Source organism: Coregonus clupeaformis, chromosome 35 (assembly GCF_020615455.1).
Source record: "Coregonus clupeaformis isolate EN_2021a chromosome 35, ASM2061545v1, whole genome shotgun sequence".
In the NCBI taxonomy this organism is placed as follows: domain Eukaryota; kingdom Metazoa; phylum Chordata; class Actinopteri; order Salmoniformes; family Salmonidae; genus Coregonus; species Coregonus clupeaformis.
The window spans coordinates 10,363,316-10,381,374 of NC_059226.1; the positions used below are offsets into that span (position 1 = coordinate 10,363,316).

General features: G+C 47.1%; 1 protein-coding gene across 2 annotated transcripts in view; it reads right to left on the minus strand.

Annotated features, from left to right (window-relative positions):
* Window positions 1-15,988, minus strand: part of LOC121568901 (potassium voltage-gated channel subfamily H member 6) — a 52,515-nt gene extending 36,527 nt beyond the window's left edge. For both annotated transcript variants that reach the window (XM_045210798.1, XM_041879373.2), the window contains exons 1-4: window positions 15,443-15,988; window positions 13,119-13,349; window positions 345-497; window positions 40-143 (exon numbers count right to left, since the gene is read on the minus strand). In XM_045210798.1, the coding sequence (XP_045066733.1) occupies window positions 40-143; window positions 345-497; window positions 13,119-13,349; window positions 15,443-15,518 (564 nt within the window). In that variant the 5' untranslated portion in view covers window positions 15,519-15,988. The remainder of the gene's footprint in view (window positions 1-39; window positions 144-344; window positions 498-13,118; window positions 13,350-15,442) is intronic.
* Window positions 15,989-18,059: the final 2,071 nt, after the last annotated feature.

Below are 18,059 nucleotides of genomic sequence, written 5' to 3' on the forward strand. Positions count from 1 at the left end.
ATAGGCCTATGTGTGTATGGGAGTCTCTGGCCACCTTACCTGTAGGTAGTCCACCACCACCCCCTCAAACTGGTCTTTGGCGAGGGAAGGCTGACGCATTGCACGCACTGATGGCAGTCTCAACTTCAGCCTGCGACTCTGCCCTGAGAAACCAGAGAGTGCTTATACATACACTTTACATAAAAACACAAGCACACCTACCAGGATGTAGTCACATTCTGTATGTTATAACACAGCTACATTCAACGTAGAGCAATGGAATAAACAGGTTAATGCAGACAGACAGACAGACAGACAGACAGATAGATAGACATTATCATCGCACACACATTTTCCACACTGACCTGCCCCTACCCAGCCCTGGGCCATCCTCTGTCTCAGCCCTGGTTTCTTGAGGGAGGGGTCAATGATTTCCTGGAAGTTGAGGATGAACATGATGACCTGTCCCTCTGCGTTCTTCACAGGGACCACATCAATCAGACAGGGCCTGCAGGTCCCTGCAGGGGGGAGAGAGAGAACATTATAAAGCTGCTAATGGCCATACTCATCTGAGCTCAAAAGGTAACTAAGTAGACTTCAGGACAGCTCAAGTAACTGTAAATATTGTTTAATCTTATCTGACTGTGCTCTCTTTAACACTCAACACATTTAGGCTCAGATTCTCAGGTTCCATTGTTGGTGGGCTGTTACTGCCATCTCATTTCAGTTGTGGAGATGCCTTTCAAACACCAGTAAAGTCTTGTAGTTACTTTCCATGACTGGATGTTTTCCCAGGGCATTTATTAGACCCTCCTTTCTGTTTAGAGAATAAGACCAATTGAAATGTAGACAGACTGTAGGAAGAGGGGAGAAGGCAAGCGAGAGGGAGAGATAGAGAAAGAGAGAGAGGAAGGAAGAGAGCGAGAGAACTACAGAAGAGAGGGGAATAGAGTGGTATATCAACCGTAGTACTGAGCGATTAGTGCTTTTTGAGGTCAGTTTGTTTTCGGATCGATTATCAAAAAATAATCACGGTTTTCGATTTTGGTTTCGATATATTTAAAAAAAAACATTAAATGCACTATGCATTATGTGGGTTGAATGCTGTAACAACACAGAATAAAACAATGAATAAAAGTCTCATGATGGTAGTGACTGCCCATTACTGCTTATCACTTATTAACAGTAATTTATTCACATGACTTTACTTTAATAAAATATTTCCGTTGGGTGTCTATATTCCATTTGTTTTATTTGATGAATTTATTATTTCATTCCAAGTCATCATCTCATCTCTACAGAGCTGATGCCTATGCTGTCTGACAAAATCACTATTTTGTAGTTCTTCAAAGTAAAAGACAGTTCTGCCAAGTTGTTCTGCCAAGTTAGTCGAGGGAGGCCCCGCTCTCTCACTTCCCCAGATGTTTAGTTAATTTCATTCTGATTTATTTTGCATTATTGTAGCCTTTTCTGTAGCCTGTCAACTATGTGTCTGTCTATCCCTGTTCTCTCCTCTCTGCACAGGCCATACAAACGCTTCACACTGCGTGGCTGCTACCACTCCAATCTGGTGGTCCCTGCACGCACGACCCACGTGGAGTTCCAGGTCTCCGGCAGCCTCTGGAACTGCCGTTCTGCGGCCAACAAGGCAGAGTTCATCTCAGCCTATGCTACCCTCCAGTCTCTCGACTTCTTGGCGCTGACGGAAACATGGATTACCACAGAAAACACTGCTATTCCTACTGCTCTTTCCTCGTCTGATCATGTGTTCTCGCATACCCCGAGAGCATCTAGTCAACGTGGCGGTGGCACAGGAATCCTCATCTCTCCCAAGTGGACATTCTCTCTTTTCCCCCTGACCCATCTGTCTATCTCCTCATTTGAATTCCATGCTGTCACAGTCACTAGCCCATTCAAGCTTAACATCCTTGTCATTTATTGCCCTCCAGGTTCCCTTGGAAAGTTAATCAATGAGCTTGACGCCTTGATAAGTTCCTTTCCTGAGGATGGCTCACCCCTCACAGTTCTGGGTGACTTTAACCTGCCGATGTCTGCCTTCGACTCATTTCTCTCTGCCTCCTTCTTTCCACTCCTTTCCTCTTTTGACCTCACCCTCTCACCGTCCCCCCCTACGCACAAGGCAGGCAATACGCTTGACCTCATCTTTACTAGATGCTGTTCTTCTACTAATCTCACTGCAACTCCCCTCCAAGTCTCCGACCACTACTTTGTATCCTTTTCTCTCTCGCTCTCCTCCAACACTACTCACTCTGCCCCTACTCAGAGGGTAATGCGCCGTCGCAACCTTCGCTCTCTCTCTCCCGCTACTCTCTCCTCTTCCATCCTATCATCTCTTCCCTCTGCTAAATCCTTCTCCCTCCGGTCTCCTGATTCTGCCTCCTCAACCCTCCTCTCCTCCCTTTCTGCATCTTTTGACTCTCTATGTCCCCTATCCTCCCGGCCGGCTCTGTCCTCCCCTCCTGCTCCGTGGCTTGACTACTCATTGAGAGCTCACAGAACAGGGCTCCGGGCAGCCGAGCGGAAATGGAGGAAAACTAGACTCCCTGCGGACCTGTCATCTTTTCACTCCCTCCTCTCTACTTTTTCTTCCTCTGTTTCTGCTGCTAAAGTCACTTTCTACCACTAAATTTCAAGCCTCTGCCTCTAACCCTAGGAAGTTCTTTGCCACCTTCCCCTCCCTGCTGAATCCTCCTCCTCCTCCCCCTCCCTCCTCCCTCTCTGTGGATGACTTCGTCAACCATTTTGAAAAGAAGGTTGACGACATCCGATCCTCATTTATTAAGTCAAATGACACCGCTGGTCCTGCTCACACTGCCCTACCCTATGCTTTGACTTCTTTCTCCCCTCTCTCTCCAGATGAAATCTTGCGACTGCCCAACAACCTGCCCGCTTGACCCTATCCCCGCCTCTCTTCTCCAGACCATTGCCGGAGACCTTCTCCTTTACCTCACCTCGCTCATCAACTCATCCTTGACCGCTGGCTATGTCCCTTCCGTCTTTAAGAGGGCGAGAGTTGCACCCCTCCTCAAAAAACCTACACTCGATCCCTCCGATGTCAACAACTACAGACCAGTATCCCTTCTTTCTTTTCTCTCCAAAACTCTTGAGCGTGCCGTCTCTAGCCAACGCTCCTGCTATCTCTCTCAGAATTACCTTCTTGATCCTAACCAGTCAGGTTTCAAGACTGGTCATTCAACTGAGACTACTCTTCTCTGTGTCACGGAGGCTCTCCGCACTGCCAAAGCTAACTCTCTCTCCTCTGCTCTTATCCTTCTTGACCTATCTGCTGCCTTTGATACTGTGAACCATCAGATCCTCCTCTCCACCCTCTCCGAGTTGGGCATCTCCGGCGCTGCTCACTCTTGGATTGCGTCCTACCTGACAGGTCGCTCCTACCAGGTGGCGTGGCGAGAATCTGTCTCCGCACCACGTGCTCTCACCACTGGTGTCCCCCAGGGCTCAGTTCTAGGCCCTCTCCTATTCTCTCTATACACCAAGTCACTTGGCTCTGTCATATCCTCACATGGTCTCTCCTATCATTGCTACTCAGACGACACACAATTAATTTTCTCCTTTCCCCCTTCTGATAACCAGGTGGCGAATCGCATCTCTGCATGTCTGGCAGACATATCAGTGTGGATGTCGGATCACCACCTCAAGCTGAACCTCGGCAAGACGGAGCTGCTCTTCCTCCCGGGGAAGGACTGCCCGCTCCATGATCTCGCCATCACGGTTGACAACTCCATTGTGTCCTCCTCCCAGAGTGCAAAGAGCCTTGGCGTGACCCTGGACAACACCCTGTTGTTCTCTGCTAACATCAAAGCGGTGACCCGCTCCTGCAGGTTCATGCTCTACAACATTCGGAGAGTACGACCCTGCCTTACACAGGAAGCGGCACAGGTCCTAATCCAGGCACTTGTCATCTCCCGTCTGGATTACTGCAACTCGCTGTTGGCTGGGCTCCCTGCCTGTGCCATTAAACCCCTGCAACTTATCCAGAACGCTGCAGCCCGTTTGGTGTTCAACCTTCCCAAGTTCTCTCACGTCACCCGCTCCTCCGCACACTCCACTGGCTTCCAGTTGAAGCTTGCATCTACTACAAAACCATGGTGCTTGCCTACGGAGCTGTGAGGGGAACGGCACCTCCTTACCTTCACCTCTGGCCTGCTAGCCCCCCTACCTCTACGGAAGCACAGTTCCCGCTCAGCCCAGTCAAAGCTATTCACTGCTCTGGCACCCCAATGGTGGAACAAGCTCCCCCACGACGCCAGGACAGCGGAGTCACTGACCACTGATTAAGGAATACCCTGGAATAGTATAATAGTAATCCTTCTACCCCCCCTTTACTACCACTGTCTTTTATCTAAACTAACACCTGACTTATTTCACCTGCTAGCACTCACTTGTTTAAAGAAATGTACTTATTGTGATCGAGATGTAGTTGTCCCTGATTGCACTGACTTTGCTCACAGCTGCTTGTTTGAAGAAGTGTACTTACTGTGATCAAGATGTGGTTGTCCCACTGGCTATCCTAAGTTGAATGCACCAATTTGTAAGTCGCTCTGGATAAGAGCGTCTGCTAAATTACTTAAATGTAAATGTAAATAAGGCATACTTTTATGACTGCTGAATATCAACTATCAAACACTTAGTTCATGTATTTTTAGGTAGAGATACCTTGCGAAGCAACAGCTTCTCTCTATATCACCTTCACGATCGTGCATACTTCTGTCTCCTCTGTAGAAGGCGTAAAAGAAACACAGACCAGACAAGTAGATGCGCAATGGATTATGGTCATTGTAGTTGATTACCATGTTTTATGCACTAAATTATGTAGAATATTGGCTTGTTCGAAACTACAACTCCCTACTACATCGCACAGTTCCGGCTGGATCTGATTAAACTGTGCTATGTGCGCATTGAGCTCACAGAAAAAAATATGAACTAAATGGAATTCAGATTATTTAACTGACATCGGTCAATTAGTTGTTTAAAAAACAAAAAATAATTGAAATTTCGGTTAATTGCTCAGCACTAATCAACCAGTCCTCCCACAGGTCTGACTTCACTCTGCTATCAATGTGGTCTAAAAATAGAGACGGGGAGGGTCACACACACACGTTTGTTTTACTATCCTTGTGGGGACCAAACAATTGATTCATAGGGTTGGGCGGTGTCCAGATTTTCATATCTTCATACCATCCTTCTCTCATCCCGGGATTTACTGTAATACCGGCTTAGTACACAAGGGGGCGCCAAAAATGCTAAAAACAACAGTATTGGGCGTCTATTACCCGAATGCTAACAAAATTAACAGAAGTAATAGTGAATTTCCATGGAGACTGCTAGCCAAATATGCTAACGAGCGCAAACGAAAATAAACAAATTGCAAAGACAGGCAATCCAGCTCATAGAGTTATACATATATAGGTAGAAGCTACTGAATGTCATTTTTGGTGAGTTTGGACATTTACAAGCGAATGTGAATGAGAGACATTGTGCATATGAACAAAGTTTTGACGCATGCTTGTCTGGAGCAGCATGTGTACACGCTGTGTCTGTGTGGATTCTGAAGTCGCTAGGGCAACGGACCTGCCTGCTCTTCTCGGAGAAGATGGAGGAGGAGACGGGCCGAGAACAGAGAGGAGAAAAAACGCAAGGAAATCAAAAGATACCAGTGGCAGCTGTCCAGATAACTCATCCAAAGGGCTTTGACTTCTCAAACATGGCAGAAAGCTAACACAATATGATGCCCCGTCACCTTATTAATTCAGCACTTACTTAGATACAGTGCATTCGGAAAGTATTCAGACCCTTTCACTTTTTCCACATTTTGTTACGTTACAGCCTTATTCTAAAATGGATTAAATAGTTTTTTTCCCCTCGTCAATCTACACACAATACCCCAGAATGACAAAGCAAAAACTTTTAGCAAATTTATTAACAATAAAAAACGGAAATATCAAATTTACATAAGTATTCAGACCCTTTACTCAGTACTTTGTTTGAAGTACCTTTGGCACTGTTGACTTTTAATATAAAATGCAACCCTTGTCAAAATCCTATTTTCCCTAACCCCTAACCCTTAACCAAACCCTAACTCCAACTCTTAACCCCCAACCCTAATTGTAACCCTAACCCCTAAGCCTAAAACAGCCATTTTCCTTGTGGCGACTGGCGAAATGTCCCAGGCGAAATGTCCCTGTTTTACACTCACACACACACATTAACCAACAAACACATTCATTCAGTTTTAGGATCAATTAATTAACTATAAGTACAGCAACATAATGCATTTTTAATGGGTATGATGAATTGTACCCATTTACAATTCATACATGCTTGGGTGCGCACCTGCGTTCATGACTGTATGCATTAGTGGGATACAAAATAAATAGATGTTCAGTGTATTTGAGCTGGCACGCTGACAATATTTCCATGACAACAAGCTCTCCGACACGGCACTTCTCATGCCCAAATGACCAAGGTATTGTGTCTATAGCCTCACTAGCCAGGTCTGTTTGCTTGTCCCTCTGTCCTTTGCAGCGGTTGGAACCAAACTGACAAATTATGACATTTTTAAGGAACAGAAACAGAACCGGGAACGAAAGTGATCTATACTGTCCCACAAAAACGGAACAAAGTGCCTATGCAAAGCTCTCCCTCTGTCAATCATTAACTTCTTCCAGTGTCTGCCTGCCAGCTGAAATTTTTTGCCAGTTTGTGCGCATGTAGGCTACCTGCCCTTCTCTCTCCGAAGCATAGCTGTAGCCTACTGACGTTACAAACATGATTCAGAAGATAGGGAGAGAGATTATTATGAAACATGTATGCACTCACTAACTGTAAGTCGCTCTGGATAAGAGCGTCTGCTAAATGACTAAAATGTAAAATGTAAATTAACTTTTCAATGCTAGTTAGGGATACTATAGTTATCACATTTCACATTGGATTTATTAACTATAAAAAGGTAAGATGTGTTTTTAATTCAGGTACACAAGCTTGTTAGCTAGCCAGCTACTCTGGTCCAACGTTAAGCCAACACTGAAGTTCAAAGACATTCAAAATTCCTCCATAGAAGCCGCTCCTCCGTAGGTATAATTCTGTGGGCCTAATTCAGATAATGCATGTCATCACAAAATTCCCAGCGCTTCAAGCCAAGCCTCCTTCTCCTCCACCCTCTCTCGCTGTCTCCCCACTCGCAAAATTTCAGTTGCATCTCACGCCCTACACTTGTCTTTCCATAACGCATATAAATAACTCACTGAGCTATAGCTTGCCTGCTCCATTGCAAGCTGCTCTATCCATACTGCATAACTGGTGATGTAATTTACTGTCAAGCTAAATGTAAAATAAATAAAAAGGAACAGGAAAAGGATCAGAAAGGAACTGTCACGACTGTCTGTGAGATGCGGTAAACGAAGTCAGGCGCAGGACACAGAACTCTCGGATACGTACTTTTAATACGAAAAGGATCCAAAAGGACACAGAAAATAACTCCACGCAGGGAGGAAATAACCCGCTCACAAAATAGACAACCGTGAAGGGGAAAACAATCACACACACAGTACAGATGAGAGACAGGGGTAATTATAAGGGAAACAATTAACATAATGACGAACAGGTGTAAACAATACAGACAAAACTAAACAAACACCGATAACATCGAACGGCAGTAGCTAGTACTCCGGGGACGACGAACGCCGAAGCCTGCCTGAGCAAGGAGGAGGAGCAGCCTCGGCAGAATCCGTGACAGTACCCCCCCTTGACGCGCGGCTCCAGCAGTGCGCCGACCCCGGCCTCGGGGACGGCCAGGAGGACGTGGAGCAGGGCGAGTTGGCTGACTCCGGTGGAACTCTGTCAACAGGGAGGGATCTAGGATGTCCCTCCTAGGCACCCAGCACCGTTCCTCCGGACCATACCCCTCCCACTCCACGAGATACTGCAGACCCCCCATCCGATGCCTCAAATCCACGATGGAACGGACTGAGTACGCCGGAGCCCCTTCGGTGTCAAGTGGGGGCGGAGGGGCCTCTCGTACCTCATTCTCCTGGAGTGGACCAGCTACCACCGGCCTGAGGAGAGACACATGAAACGAGGGGTTAATGCGATAATTAACAGGCAGCTGTAACCTATAACATACCTCGTTCAATCTCCTCAGGACTTTAAATGGCCCCACAAACCGCCGGCCCAGCTTCCGGCAGGGCAGGTGAAGGGGCAGGTTTCTGGTCGAGAGGCAGACCCTATCTCCCGGTGCATAAACTGGACCCTCACTGCGGTGGCGATCGGCGCTTGCCTTTTGCCGTCTGATGGCCCGCTGCAGATGGACGTGCGCAGCGTTCCATGTCTCCTCCGAGCGCCGAAACCATTCATCCACCGCAGGAGCCTCGATCTGGCTCTGATGCCAGGGTGCCAGAACCGGCTGATAGCCCAACACACACTGGAAAGGAGTGAGATTAGTGGAGGAGTGGCGGAGTGAGTTTTGGGCTATCTCTGCCCAGGGAATATACCCCGACCACTCCTCCTGCCGGTCCTGGCAGTAGGACCTCAGAAACCTACCCACATCTTGGTTTACTCTCTCCACCTGCCCATTACTCTCAGGGTGAAAACCCGAGGTAAGGCTGATCGAGACCCCCAAACGTTCCATGAACGCCCTCCACACTCTAGAGGTGAACTGGGGACCCCGATCAGACACTATATCCTCAGGCACCCCGTAGTGCCGGAAAACGTGAGTAAACAGGGCTTCGGCCGTTTGTAGGGCTGTAGGAAGACCTGGCATAGGGATGAGACGGCAGGCCTTAGAAAACCAATCCACAACGACCAAGATCGTGGTATTCCCCTGGGAGGGGGGAAGGTCCGTGACAAAATCCACCGACAGGTGAGACCACGGCCGTTGTGGAACGGGGAGAGGTTGCAACTTCCCCCTGGGTAGGTGTCTAGGCGCCTTACACTGGGCGCACACCGAGCAGGAAGAAACGTAAACTCTCACGTCCTTAGCTAAGGTGGGCCACCAGTACTTCCCGCTAAGACAGTGCACCGTCCTACCAATACCAGGATGACCAGAGGAGGGTGACGTGTGAGCCCAATAAATCAGTCGGTCACGGACCTCGAGCGGCACGTACCTCCGTCCCTCTGGACACTCTGGGGGAGAAGGGTCTGTACGTAACGCCCGCTCGATTTCGTGTCGACCTCCCACACCACCGGTGCCACGAGACAAGACTCCGGTAGTATGGGAGTGGGCTCAATGGACCTCTCCTCTGTGTCATATCGTCGGGACAGGGCGTCTGCCTTAACGTTCTGTGACCCGGGGATATACGTGATCTTAAAGACAAACCGGGCCAGAAACATGGCCCACCTAGCCTGACGAGGGTTCAGTCTCTTCGCTGCCCGGATGTACTCCAGGGTACGATGGTCAGTCAGAATGAGAAAAGGGTGGTTAGCCCCCTCAAGCCAATGTCTCCACACCTTCAGGGCCTGGACCACAGCTAGCAGCTCCCTGTCCCCCACGTCATAATTGCGCTCCGCTGGACTGAGCTTCTTAGAATAGAAAGCACAGGGGCAGAGTTTTGGAGGCGTGCCCGAGCGCTGAGACAGTATAGCACCGATCCCCGCCTCGGACGCATCCACCTCGACTTGGAATGCCAAAGAGGGATCCGGATGTGCCAGCACCGGAGCTGAGGTGAACAGGTCCTTCAAATGACTAAACGCCCTGTCCGCCTCAGCCGACCACTGCAAACGCACCGGGCCCCCCTTTAGCAGGGAGGTAATGGGAGCCGCTACCTGTCCAAAACCCCGGATAAACCTCCGGTAGTAATTGGCAAAACCCAAAAACCGCTGCACCTCCTTTACTGTAGTTGGAGTCTGCCAATTACGCACGGCTGAAACGCGGTCAATCTCCATCTCCACCCCTGACGCAGACAACCGGTGTCCCAGGAAGGAGATGGACTCCTGGAAAAACAGACATTTCTCTGCCTTCACATACAGATCATGCTCCAACAGTCTACCCAGCACCCGACGTACCAGGGACACATGCTCGGTACGTGTAGCGGAGTATATCAGAATGTCATCAATATACACCACTACCCCTGTCCATGCAAATCCCGGAAAATCTCGTCTACAAATGATTGGAAGACTGAAGGAGCATTCATTAGACCGTATGGCATGACGAGGTACTCATAGTGACCCGAGGTGGTACTGAAGGCTGTTTTCCACTCATCTCCCTCCCGAATGCGCACCAGGTTGTAAGCGCTCCTGAGATCCAATTTTGTGAAGAAGCGCGCCCTGTGTAATGACTCCGTCATACTAGCAATCAGAGGGAGAGGATAGCTGTATTTAATAGTGATCTGATTGAGACCACGGTAATCAATACACGGGCGTAAACCCCCATCCTTCTTCTTCACAAAAAAAAAACTTGAGGACGCAGGAGAAGTGGAAGGCCGTATGTATCCCTGTCTCAAGGATTCGGCGACGTATGTCTCCATAGCAGCCGTCTCCTCCTGAGACAGAGGATACACATGGCTGCGAGGGAGCGCCGCGCCAACCTGGAGGTCTATCGCACAATCCCCCTGTCGATGAGGTGGTAATTGAGTCGCCTTCTTCTTACAGAAGGCGCTTGCCAAATCGGCATACTCAGGAGGAATGTGCATTGGGGGCATTTGGTTCGGACTCTCCACCGTCGTTGCCCCTACGGAAACACCTACACACCGCCCCACACACTGATCAGACCATCCCTTGAGAGCCCTCTGTTGCCATGAAATGTTGGGGTCATGAGATATTAACCAGGGAAGTCCCAACACCACTGGAAACGCAGGAGTCAATTAAATACAACTGTATAGTCTCCTCATGACCCTTCTGTGTTTTCATCTTCAGTGGCGCTGTGACCTCCCTAATCAATCCCGACCCCAAAGGCCGGCTATCTAGGGCATGGATAGGGAAGGGCACATCGACTGGTAATATAGGGATCCCTAACTTGTATGAGAAATGGCGATCGATAAAATTCCCAGCTGCGCCTGAATCGACTAGCGCCTTATGCTGGGAGTAAGAAGAAACTTCTGGAAACATCACTTGGATACACATATGAACAACAGAGAGCTCTGGGTGAGTTGGGACCTTACTAACCGGGAATGACTCATCAGTGCGCTGCCTGCTGCCTCGAATCCGAGGAGACCCTCCCCAGCACCAAACCGCCGTGTGTCCTCGGCGGCCACAGTTGGTGCAGGGGACAGCCTCCTTCCTGGCCTCCCTACTACCAGCACCCCCGAGCTCCATAGGGCTCAGCTCGGAGGTGCTGGGGGATGGAATGGACGGCCCCAGCGCTGGACGTCCGCGGGTAGCCAACAGGGTATCCAAGCGAATCGACATATCCACCAGCTGATCGAAGCTTAGGTTGGTGTCCCTGCAGGCCAGCTCTCGACAAACGTCCTCCCTCAGGCTGCATCTGTAGTGGTCGATGAGGGCCCTCTCATTCCATCCCGAATTGGCAGCCAGAGTTCGGAAGTCCAGTGCGAATTCCTGCGCGCTCCTCCTCCCCTGTCTGAGGTGGAATAGACGCTCACCCGCCGCCTTCCCCTCCGGGGGATGATCGAACACTGCCCTGAAGCGGCGGATGAACTCCGCATAGTTCACAGTAGCGGCGTCTATCCCTCCCCACTCGGCGTTGGCCCACTCCAGTGCCTTGCCGGACAGACAGGAGATGAGGGCGGATACCCTCTCGTATCCCGAGGGTGCCGGGTGAATGGTTTCCAGATAAAGTTCCACCTGGAGCAGGAAACCCTGACACCCGGCTGCGGTGCCATCATAAGCCCTCGGGAGCGAGATCCGAATCCCACTGGACTCCGGATGTGAGACGATAGGAGTAGCCGATGGTGGTGGTATCGTTGGAGGAGGTGTGGGCAAACCTCCTCTCTCCCATCGTCCCAAAGTGTTCATAACGTTATCCATAGCGGCACCAAGATTTTGGAGCATCGCTGCCTGTTGTAGGACGCGCTCCTCGAGTGATCCAGTCGGTGCCGTCGCTCCTGCTGACTCCATGGTAAGGTGTGTGATTCTGTCACGACTGTCTGTGAGATGCGGTAAACGAAGTCAGGCGCAGGACACAGAACTCTCGGATACGTACTTTTAATACGAAAAGGATCCAAAAGGACACAGAAAATAACTCCAAGCAGGGAGGAAATAACCCGCTCACAAAATAGACAAACGTGAAGGGGAAAACAATCACACACAAAGTACAGATGAGAGACAGGGGTAATTATAAGGGAAACAATTAACATAATGACGAACAGGTGTAAACAATACAGACAAAACTAAACAAACACCGATAACATCGAACGGCAGTAGCTAGTACTCCGGGGACGACGAACGCCGAAGCCTGCCCGAGCAAGGAGGAGCAGCCTCGGCAGAATCCGTGACAGGAACAATATAAACTGTACTTTTTGGGGGTTTGAACCAGTTGCAAACTTTATTTTGCTGGTCGGAACAGTGGAACGAAAAAAATAATATATGGTTCTGTTCAGAACGAAACGATCGGAAAATAATTTTGTTTCCAACCCCTGGTCCTGTGTACCAGAGACAAAACACAGGAGCATAGCCGTGAGAAAAGTTTTTAAAATGTATTTTTTATTTTAAAAATCACAAAAGTAGTGCACTGTGCCTTTACTTGTCCTGTATTAGCAGACCTATGTAGCCGTCTGTAGGGCAGAAAAAAATTGATAATCTGCATCCCCCCATCCCCCTGCAGCACCCCACCCCCAAACTACTTCCTGCAGCTATGCACAGGAGGATAATGGGGAGTGGGGATGAATAAACATGTTACAGGTGAGGTGAGCAGGCCAAGACAGCTCCACCATGTCCACTCCCCAGACAAGTAAATTAGTAGATGAGAGTTCACCGAGTCTGCAGCAACTGACTCAACATACTGTAACACTGCATCATTCAGTAGCATTATATATAAAAGTGAGAGGGAGACAGCCATGACACTTGGAGGGACCAAAATATTCTGTATGTGACCTTTACAGCACTCCCCACTATAACGAAGGGGAGTAATGTTGTCACTTTGACTCCCTTGCTCTTTCCATCTCTTTCTCTCTGAATCTCAATCTACCCCTCCACCTTCTCCTTACCTTCTTTGTTGTAGTACAGGATCTCCACCTTGCGCTCCTCTGACCCTAGCAGGGCCTGTGCCAGCTGTGTCAGGGCAGTCTTCATGGTGCCAGGACCCACCAGGAACTGGCAGGTGCAGGGCTGCTGCATGATCTCTGCCCGCGAGAAGCCAAACATCTGGCAGAAGCCCTCGTTACTGTAGATAATGCCACAGTCCTTCATCTGGGCGTTGGCTATCAGGAACTTACGATCTGGTAGGAAACCAAGGGGAGAGGTAGAGGTCAGAGCAGATATGAAAATGGACGAATATGGTGGGAATGTGGGAAATTACATTAAAATTATAATTGAAGGCTTATTACAGCAAATGCAATATGCAAAGTCGGACATTCAAAGTTTATCCAACTTCAGAAACATTCAGTTATCATATTCAGGTAATGATCATTTCAAGGAGAGGTCTCTCTCAATCAGATCCGATTCAAGTCTGGACTGTGTTAACTTCAGTATCCCACTCAACTAACCACATTCACCTCAACATCAAGTTGAAATTGGAGTAATCAAGCCTGTCTCTCTGTAGCACAAATCATATCAGTGCAATGATTCAAGATGGCCCCAGAGGGACTAATACGGAGCAGCTGGACTCAGCAATGACAGTTCCTCTGAGGCTCCATCTCTGTCTACCTCAGTCCACTCCCCTGGTCTGCAATCAAGATCAAAATATACTACAATAGGTTTCAGCCTTCCTTACCTAGGTTCATGAGTGTGGCTATTGTCTCCAGCGCTAATGACAATTGCCTTCGAAGTCCCATCAGCTACACTGATATTGTTGTACAGCATGATATTCAATCAGTACAGTTTATGTTGAAATGCTGCTCAAAAGTATGTGCCTCTGACTGTCTCCACTCCTCTTATTATCCCCTGGTGAAACTGAGTTACACAACTCTCATTCTTCCCCATTGAAACAAATGAGAGGAGAGCGATTTAGTGCTTCGCCCAGAAAAAGCAGAACCCCTTCCCACTCCTTGTTCCTCTGTGTAGAGTAAATAGGTGAGGTCGTTTGGTGGAAAGCACATCTTATCCAAAGTCATTATCAATGCCTCAGAACACAGACACCCAGATTCAGATTGTTGCTAAGCAGCAGTGGTTTGGCACACGCATCACCAGGCAGGCACACTCGCGTGCTATGCTTACGCACGCACACACAGATAAGGAAGACATCAGTTTGATGGGACTTATCGGTCTCTGAGGACACCTCTACAGAGAGCTTTGAAAATCCCAGAGTAACACAATTAATTCCGAACTGTCACCTGCCAGCCCAGCAAATTAAACAAGCTGAAATCCTTCAACATGAAATGGAGGTGAAAAGTGGAACATTGCATCTTCTCCCTTTAATGTGGAGCAGCGGGTGGAGGGTTATTTTGAGCAGTACCTCTGTGGTCAACAGACTGTCTTCACACTGTGACTAGAGAACACTGACAGTGACAGGCACAGTCGGACTTACAGTAGCATAGAGATAGGCCACTTCTGAGCTAGGTTATAGGCCTCTACTGTAATTGCAATTCAGTGCTAATCAGAGCCATTACTCTTTTTTAAAACAACTGGATTTCTTCTTTGCTGAATAAATCAGTTATGTTTTGTTTGAGTGAGTTGCAAAGAAATTCTGGTGCGGTTTCTGTGTGAGCAATAGTCAACTACGATACCATTTAATTCAAGACAAAAGCATGAAAACAGAGGCACTGTAAAGTGTAAAGTGTGCTGCATAAGGCCCTGTTCAAGAAGGATATCACTCAGTTATATGCACTAACAGAGTGTGTTTTAGTGGTCAGTGGTCACATGCAAACTCTGTAAAGCAAAGACAGAATGTACTCTTTCTATCAGGATCCAGTGGTGTGACCAGTGTAGGGACAGAGAACATGTCAACTCATGCAATATAATCTAATGCAGCATGTGAATTCATGCAACATGCGGAAAACATAGGCAGGTGCAAAGACATATTAAACACACACACGCACACGTATAGTATTAAACATGACCATTTGGTATATTCAGTACATGCATATGGACATAACCTAAGTTTGAACTGTAAATCAAAATGTAGAGATAGAAGGAGAGCGGCTTACAGGGTAATGCAGTAACACCTGTGCAATGCAAGGGACCACTAGAAAAATGCATTTGTCTTTACATTTATTACACTTTGCATGATTGAATGGCTACATGGAAAAGGCACACATTTTAATTTCCAACCAGTCTAATTGTTTGTTTTTGGGATGATACAGTTATGACAGCTTGCTCATAGTCACATTATGTTATTACTTTTTCAGTCATAATGCAAAGTGTGTCCACTTACTTTGTCCATCGAATTTCCGGATAATGGTATCCAGATAAGTGTTCTGGAAGGCTACATGACCGCGTCTCACAGGCATTTTGACTCAGCAAGATTAGACTTCTCCGACGCATGAACCTCCAGAGTTTTAAATAAATCAAATAAAAGACGTTGGGAAATACCCTATGCAAAAATGGCCCCGCGTACAGGCGGGTGCAAAAAGGCGAATTCAATATGCGATGGCTGATGAGCAAAGCGACAAGAAAATGTCACAAGGCAGCAGCCACTAGTACCAGTTGCCAGGGCGATAAAAAAAAAGGCGCTCGCTCCACAGGAGAGAGGACTGGAAGCCGGTTTTTGCGCGCCGTACACAGGCAAGTGTAAAAACTGTATTCATTAGTCATAAAACGTTTCACTTTGCCAACAAAATAATAAACAGGCTCTATAATTAGTCTAGCTCTGCCAGTCGTTATCATCATTAATGAAAAGGAGAAAAACCAACACCGCCCTCCCCATCAACAAGATCATAGAGAAGTGAAAGAAAAGGGGTAAATCGAAGTCTTAACCACTACGTTTCATCCCGACAGTAGAAGAAGCTACTATTTGTCGAATCTCGGATGCACACACCCCTAGCGCCCTCCCCATTTGACAGGTTTTACCAAGCACTGCGCGGGGGAAGGGGGAGTCATCATCAAACCAGAGGCGCCTGCCACTTTTTGACAGTGAGCAAGACACCCTCATCAACGGCTTCACTGCACATCACAAGTCTCCACTCTAAAAATAGTCCCTCTCTCTCTCTTTGGCCTCTGTAGCGCTCCTCTTCACTTCTTTAATATCAATACTTGACTGGTTGAAGGGTGTCAGTCCAGTGTGTTTGTGCGTGATCCGTAAATGTTTAATTGTCCTTCTTTCTTGGTGAATTCATGCTATAAGTGACCACACAGTTAAAGGTCCAATGCAGCAGTTTTTATCTCAATATCAAATCATTTCTGGGTAACAATTAAGTACCTTACTGTGATTGTTTTAAATGAAAATGATCAAAAAGAAACAAAAGTAGCTTCTTAGCAAAGAGCAATTTCTCAAGACAGAATTTTGCTAGGACTGTCTTTTCAAACATCTCTTATACTAAAAGGGCATTATCATCATTTTCACAATTTCACAGTATTATTCCAAACTCATAGTGTGGAAATATATATACAACACAGGAAAATCACGCTTTTGACTACACTGGGCCTTTAATAATACAAAAAAAAGACAAACAAGATCACAATTCTGGGAATTGGCATCCCCCCTCCTCATAAACACCCACTGAACCAACTTAGTGAATGACAGCCCATTTATATGTCATGTGACAAGAGGCAGATAAGAAAAGATACACCAATAAAAAGTGTAAAATAAAATACAGCTCTTATGTCAGACAGGAAACAACAGCAGTCTAGTGTATAATCTTGTTTCAAGATAAAGGTGAGAAAACATAACAATGGCTGGAAGGTGTCATCAACACATGTCAATTAGAATGCCTTATGCATGCCTCATGTCATCCTGTCAAACCATTGGTAGGAATTCTCCATTCTCATGTCTCAAAGCTCCTTCACCCTGCTGCTCCCTGAGCCAGTCACTGATAACACTGGCGACGGCTGAGAAGATTGGAGAAGATTCACATAAAATTATGTAACAGCGAGGGCACTTTGACTTAACAAGAGGCACAGTCTGGGTATGTTTTGATGACAGTGTATAGCAGGGCCTCAACCTAACCATTAAACTAAATGCTAATTAACAATATGGCAAGGGCCTGGACCTGAAGAGGCTGGTGGGAGGAGCTATAGGAGGACGGGCTCATTGTAATGGCTGGAATGGAATAAATGGAACGGTATCAAACACATCGAACACATGGAAACCACATTTGACTCCATTAATTCCATTCCAGGCTTTACAACGAGCCTGCCCTCCTATAGCTCCTCCCACCAGCCTCCTCTGGCCTGGACGTACACTTGCACACACCCACACAGACACACACATGCACAAACACTAGTTTTTTTTTATGATGACAGTGTGGCAGCAGGTGCAGGTGTAGATTATTGAAGGGACACAGGAGAGGGCCCAAGTGCCAACATGGGATATGTGCCAGAGAAGAGACAGGCACTAATGACCAACTGGGGTGTGTGTTCCGAACAACACTTGTCTCAGTTTCTAATGAGAATAGATGCTTTTCCATATAAGTATGTACCTGTCCATCGGTCTATTGTAAATATATCCCTTTTTTTATGAATAATATGAATCATCCCAACATTGATTGACCTAAAGTTCCTTATTGTATGACCCCTTGATTACGACCTCTTGATAACGATTAGTGGAGTCGTCAGTAACCATCAACAAAGACAGTTCACAGTTTTAGTGTTTGATTGGTTGATTACACATATTTTGCTGATGTTATCACAGGTGCAGTGAAATGCTTATGTTTCTATCTTAAACAGTGCAGTAATACCTAACAATACAAAACAATACATACAAATCCCCAAAATAAAATAAAATAAAGAAAGAAATATCAGAACGAGCAATGTCAGAGTCCATTATGTACATTAGGTGTGAATAGACAGTATGGACAGTATATGAATAGAAAAGGTGTGTAAATTTTTTACAT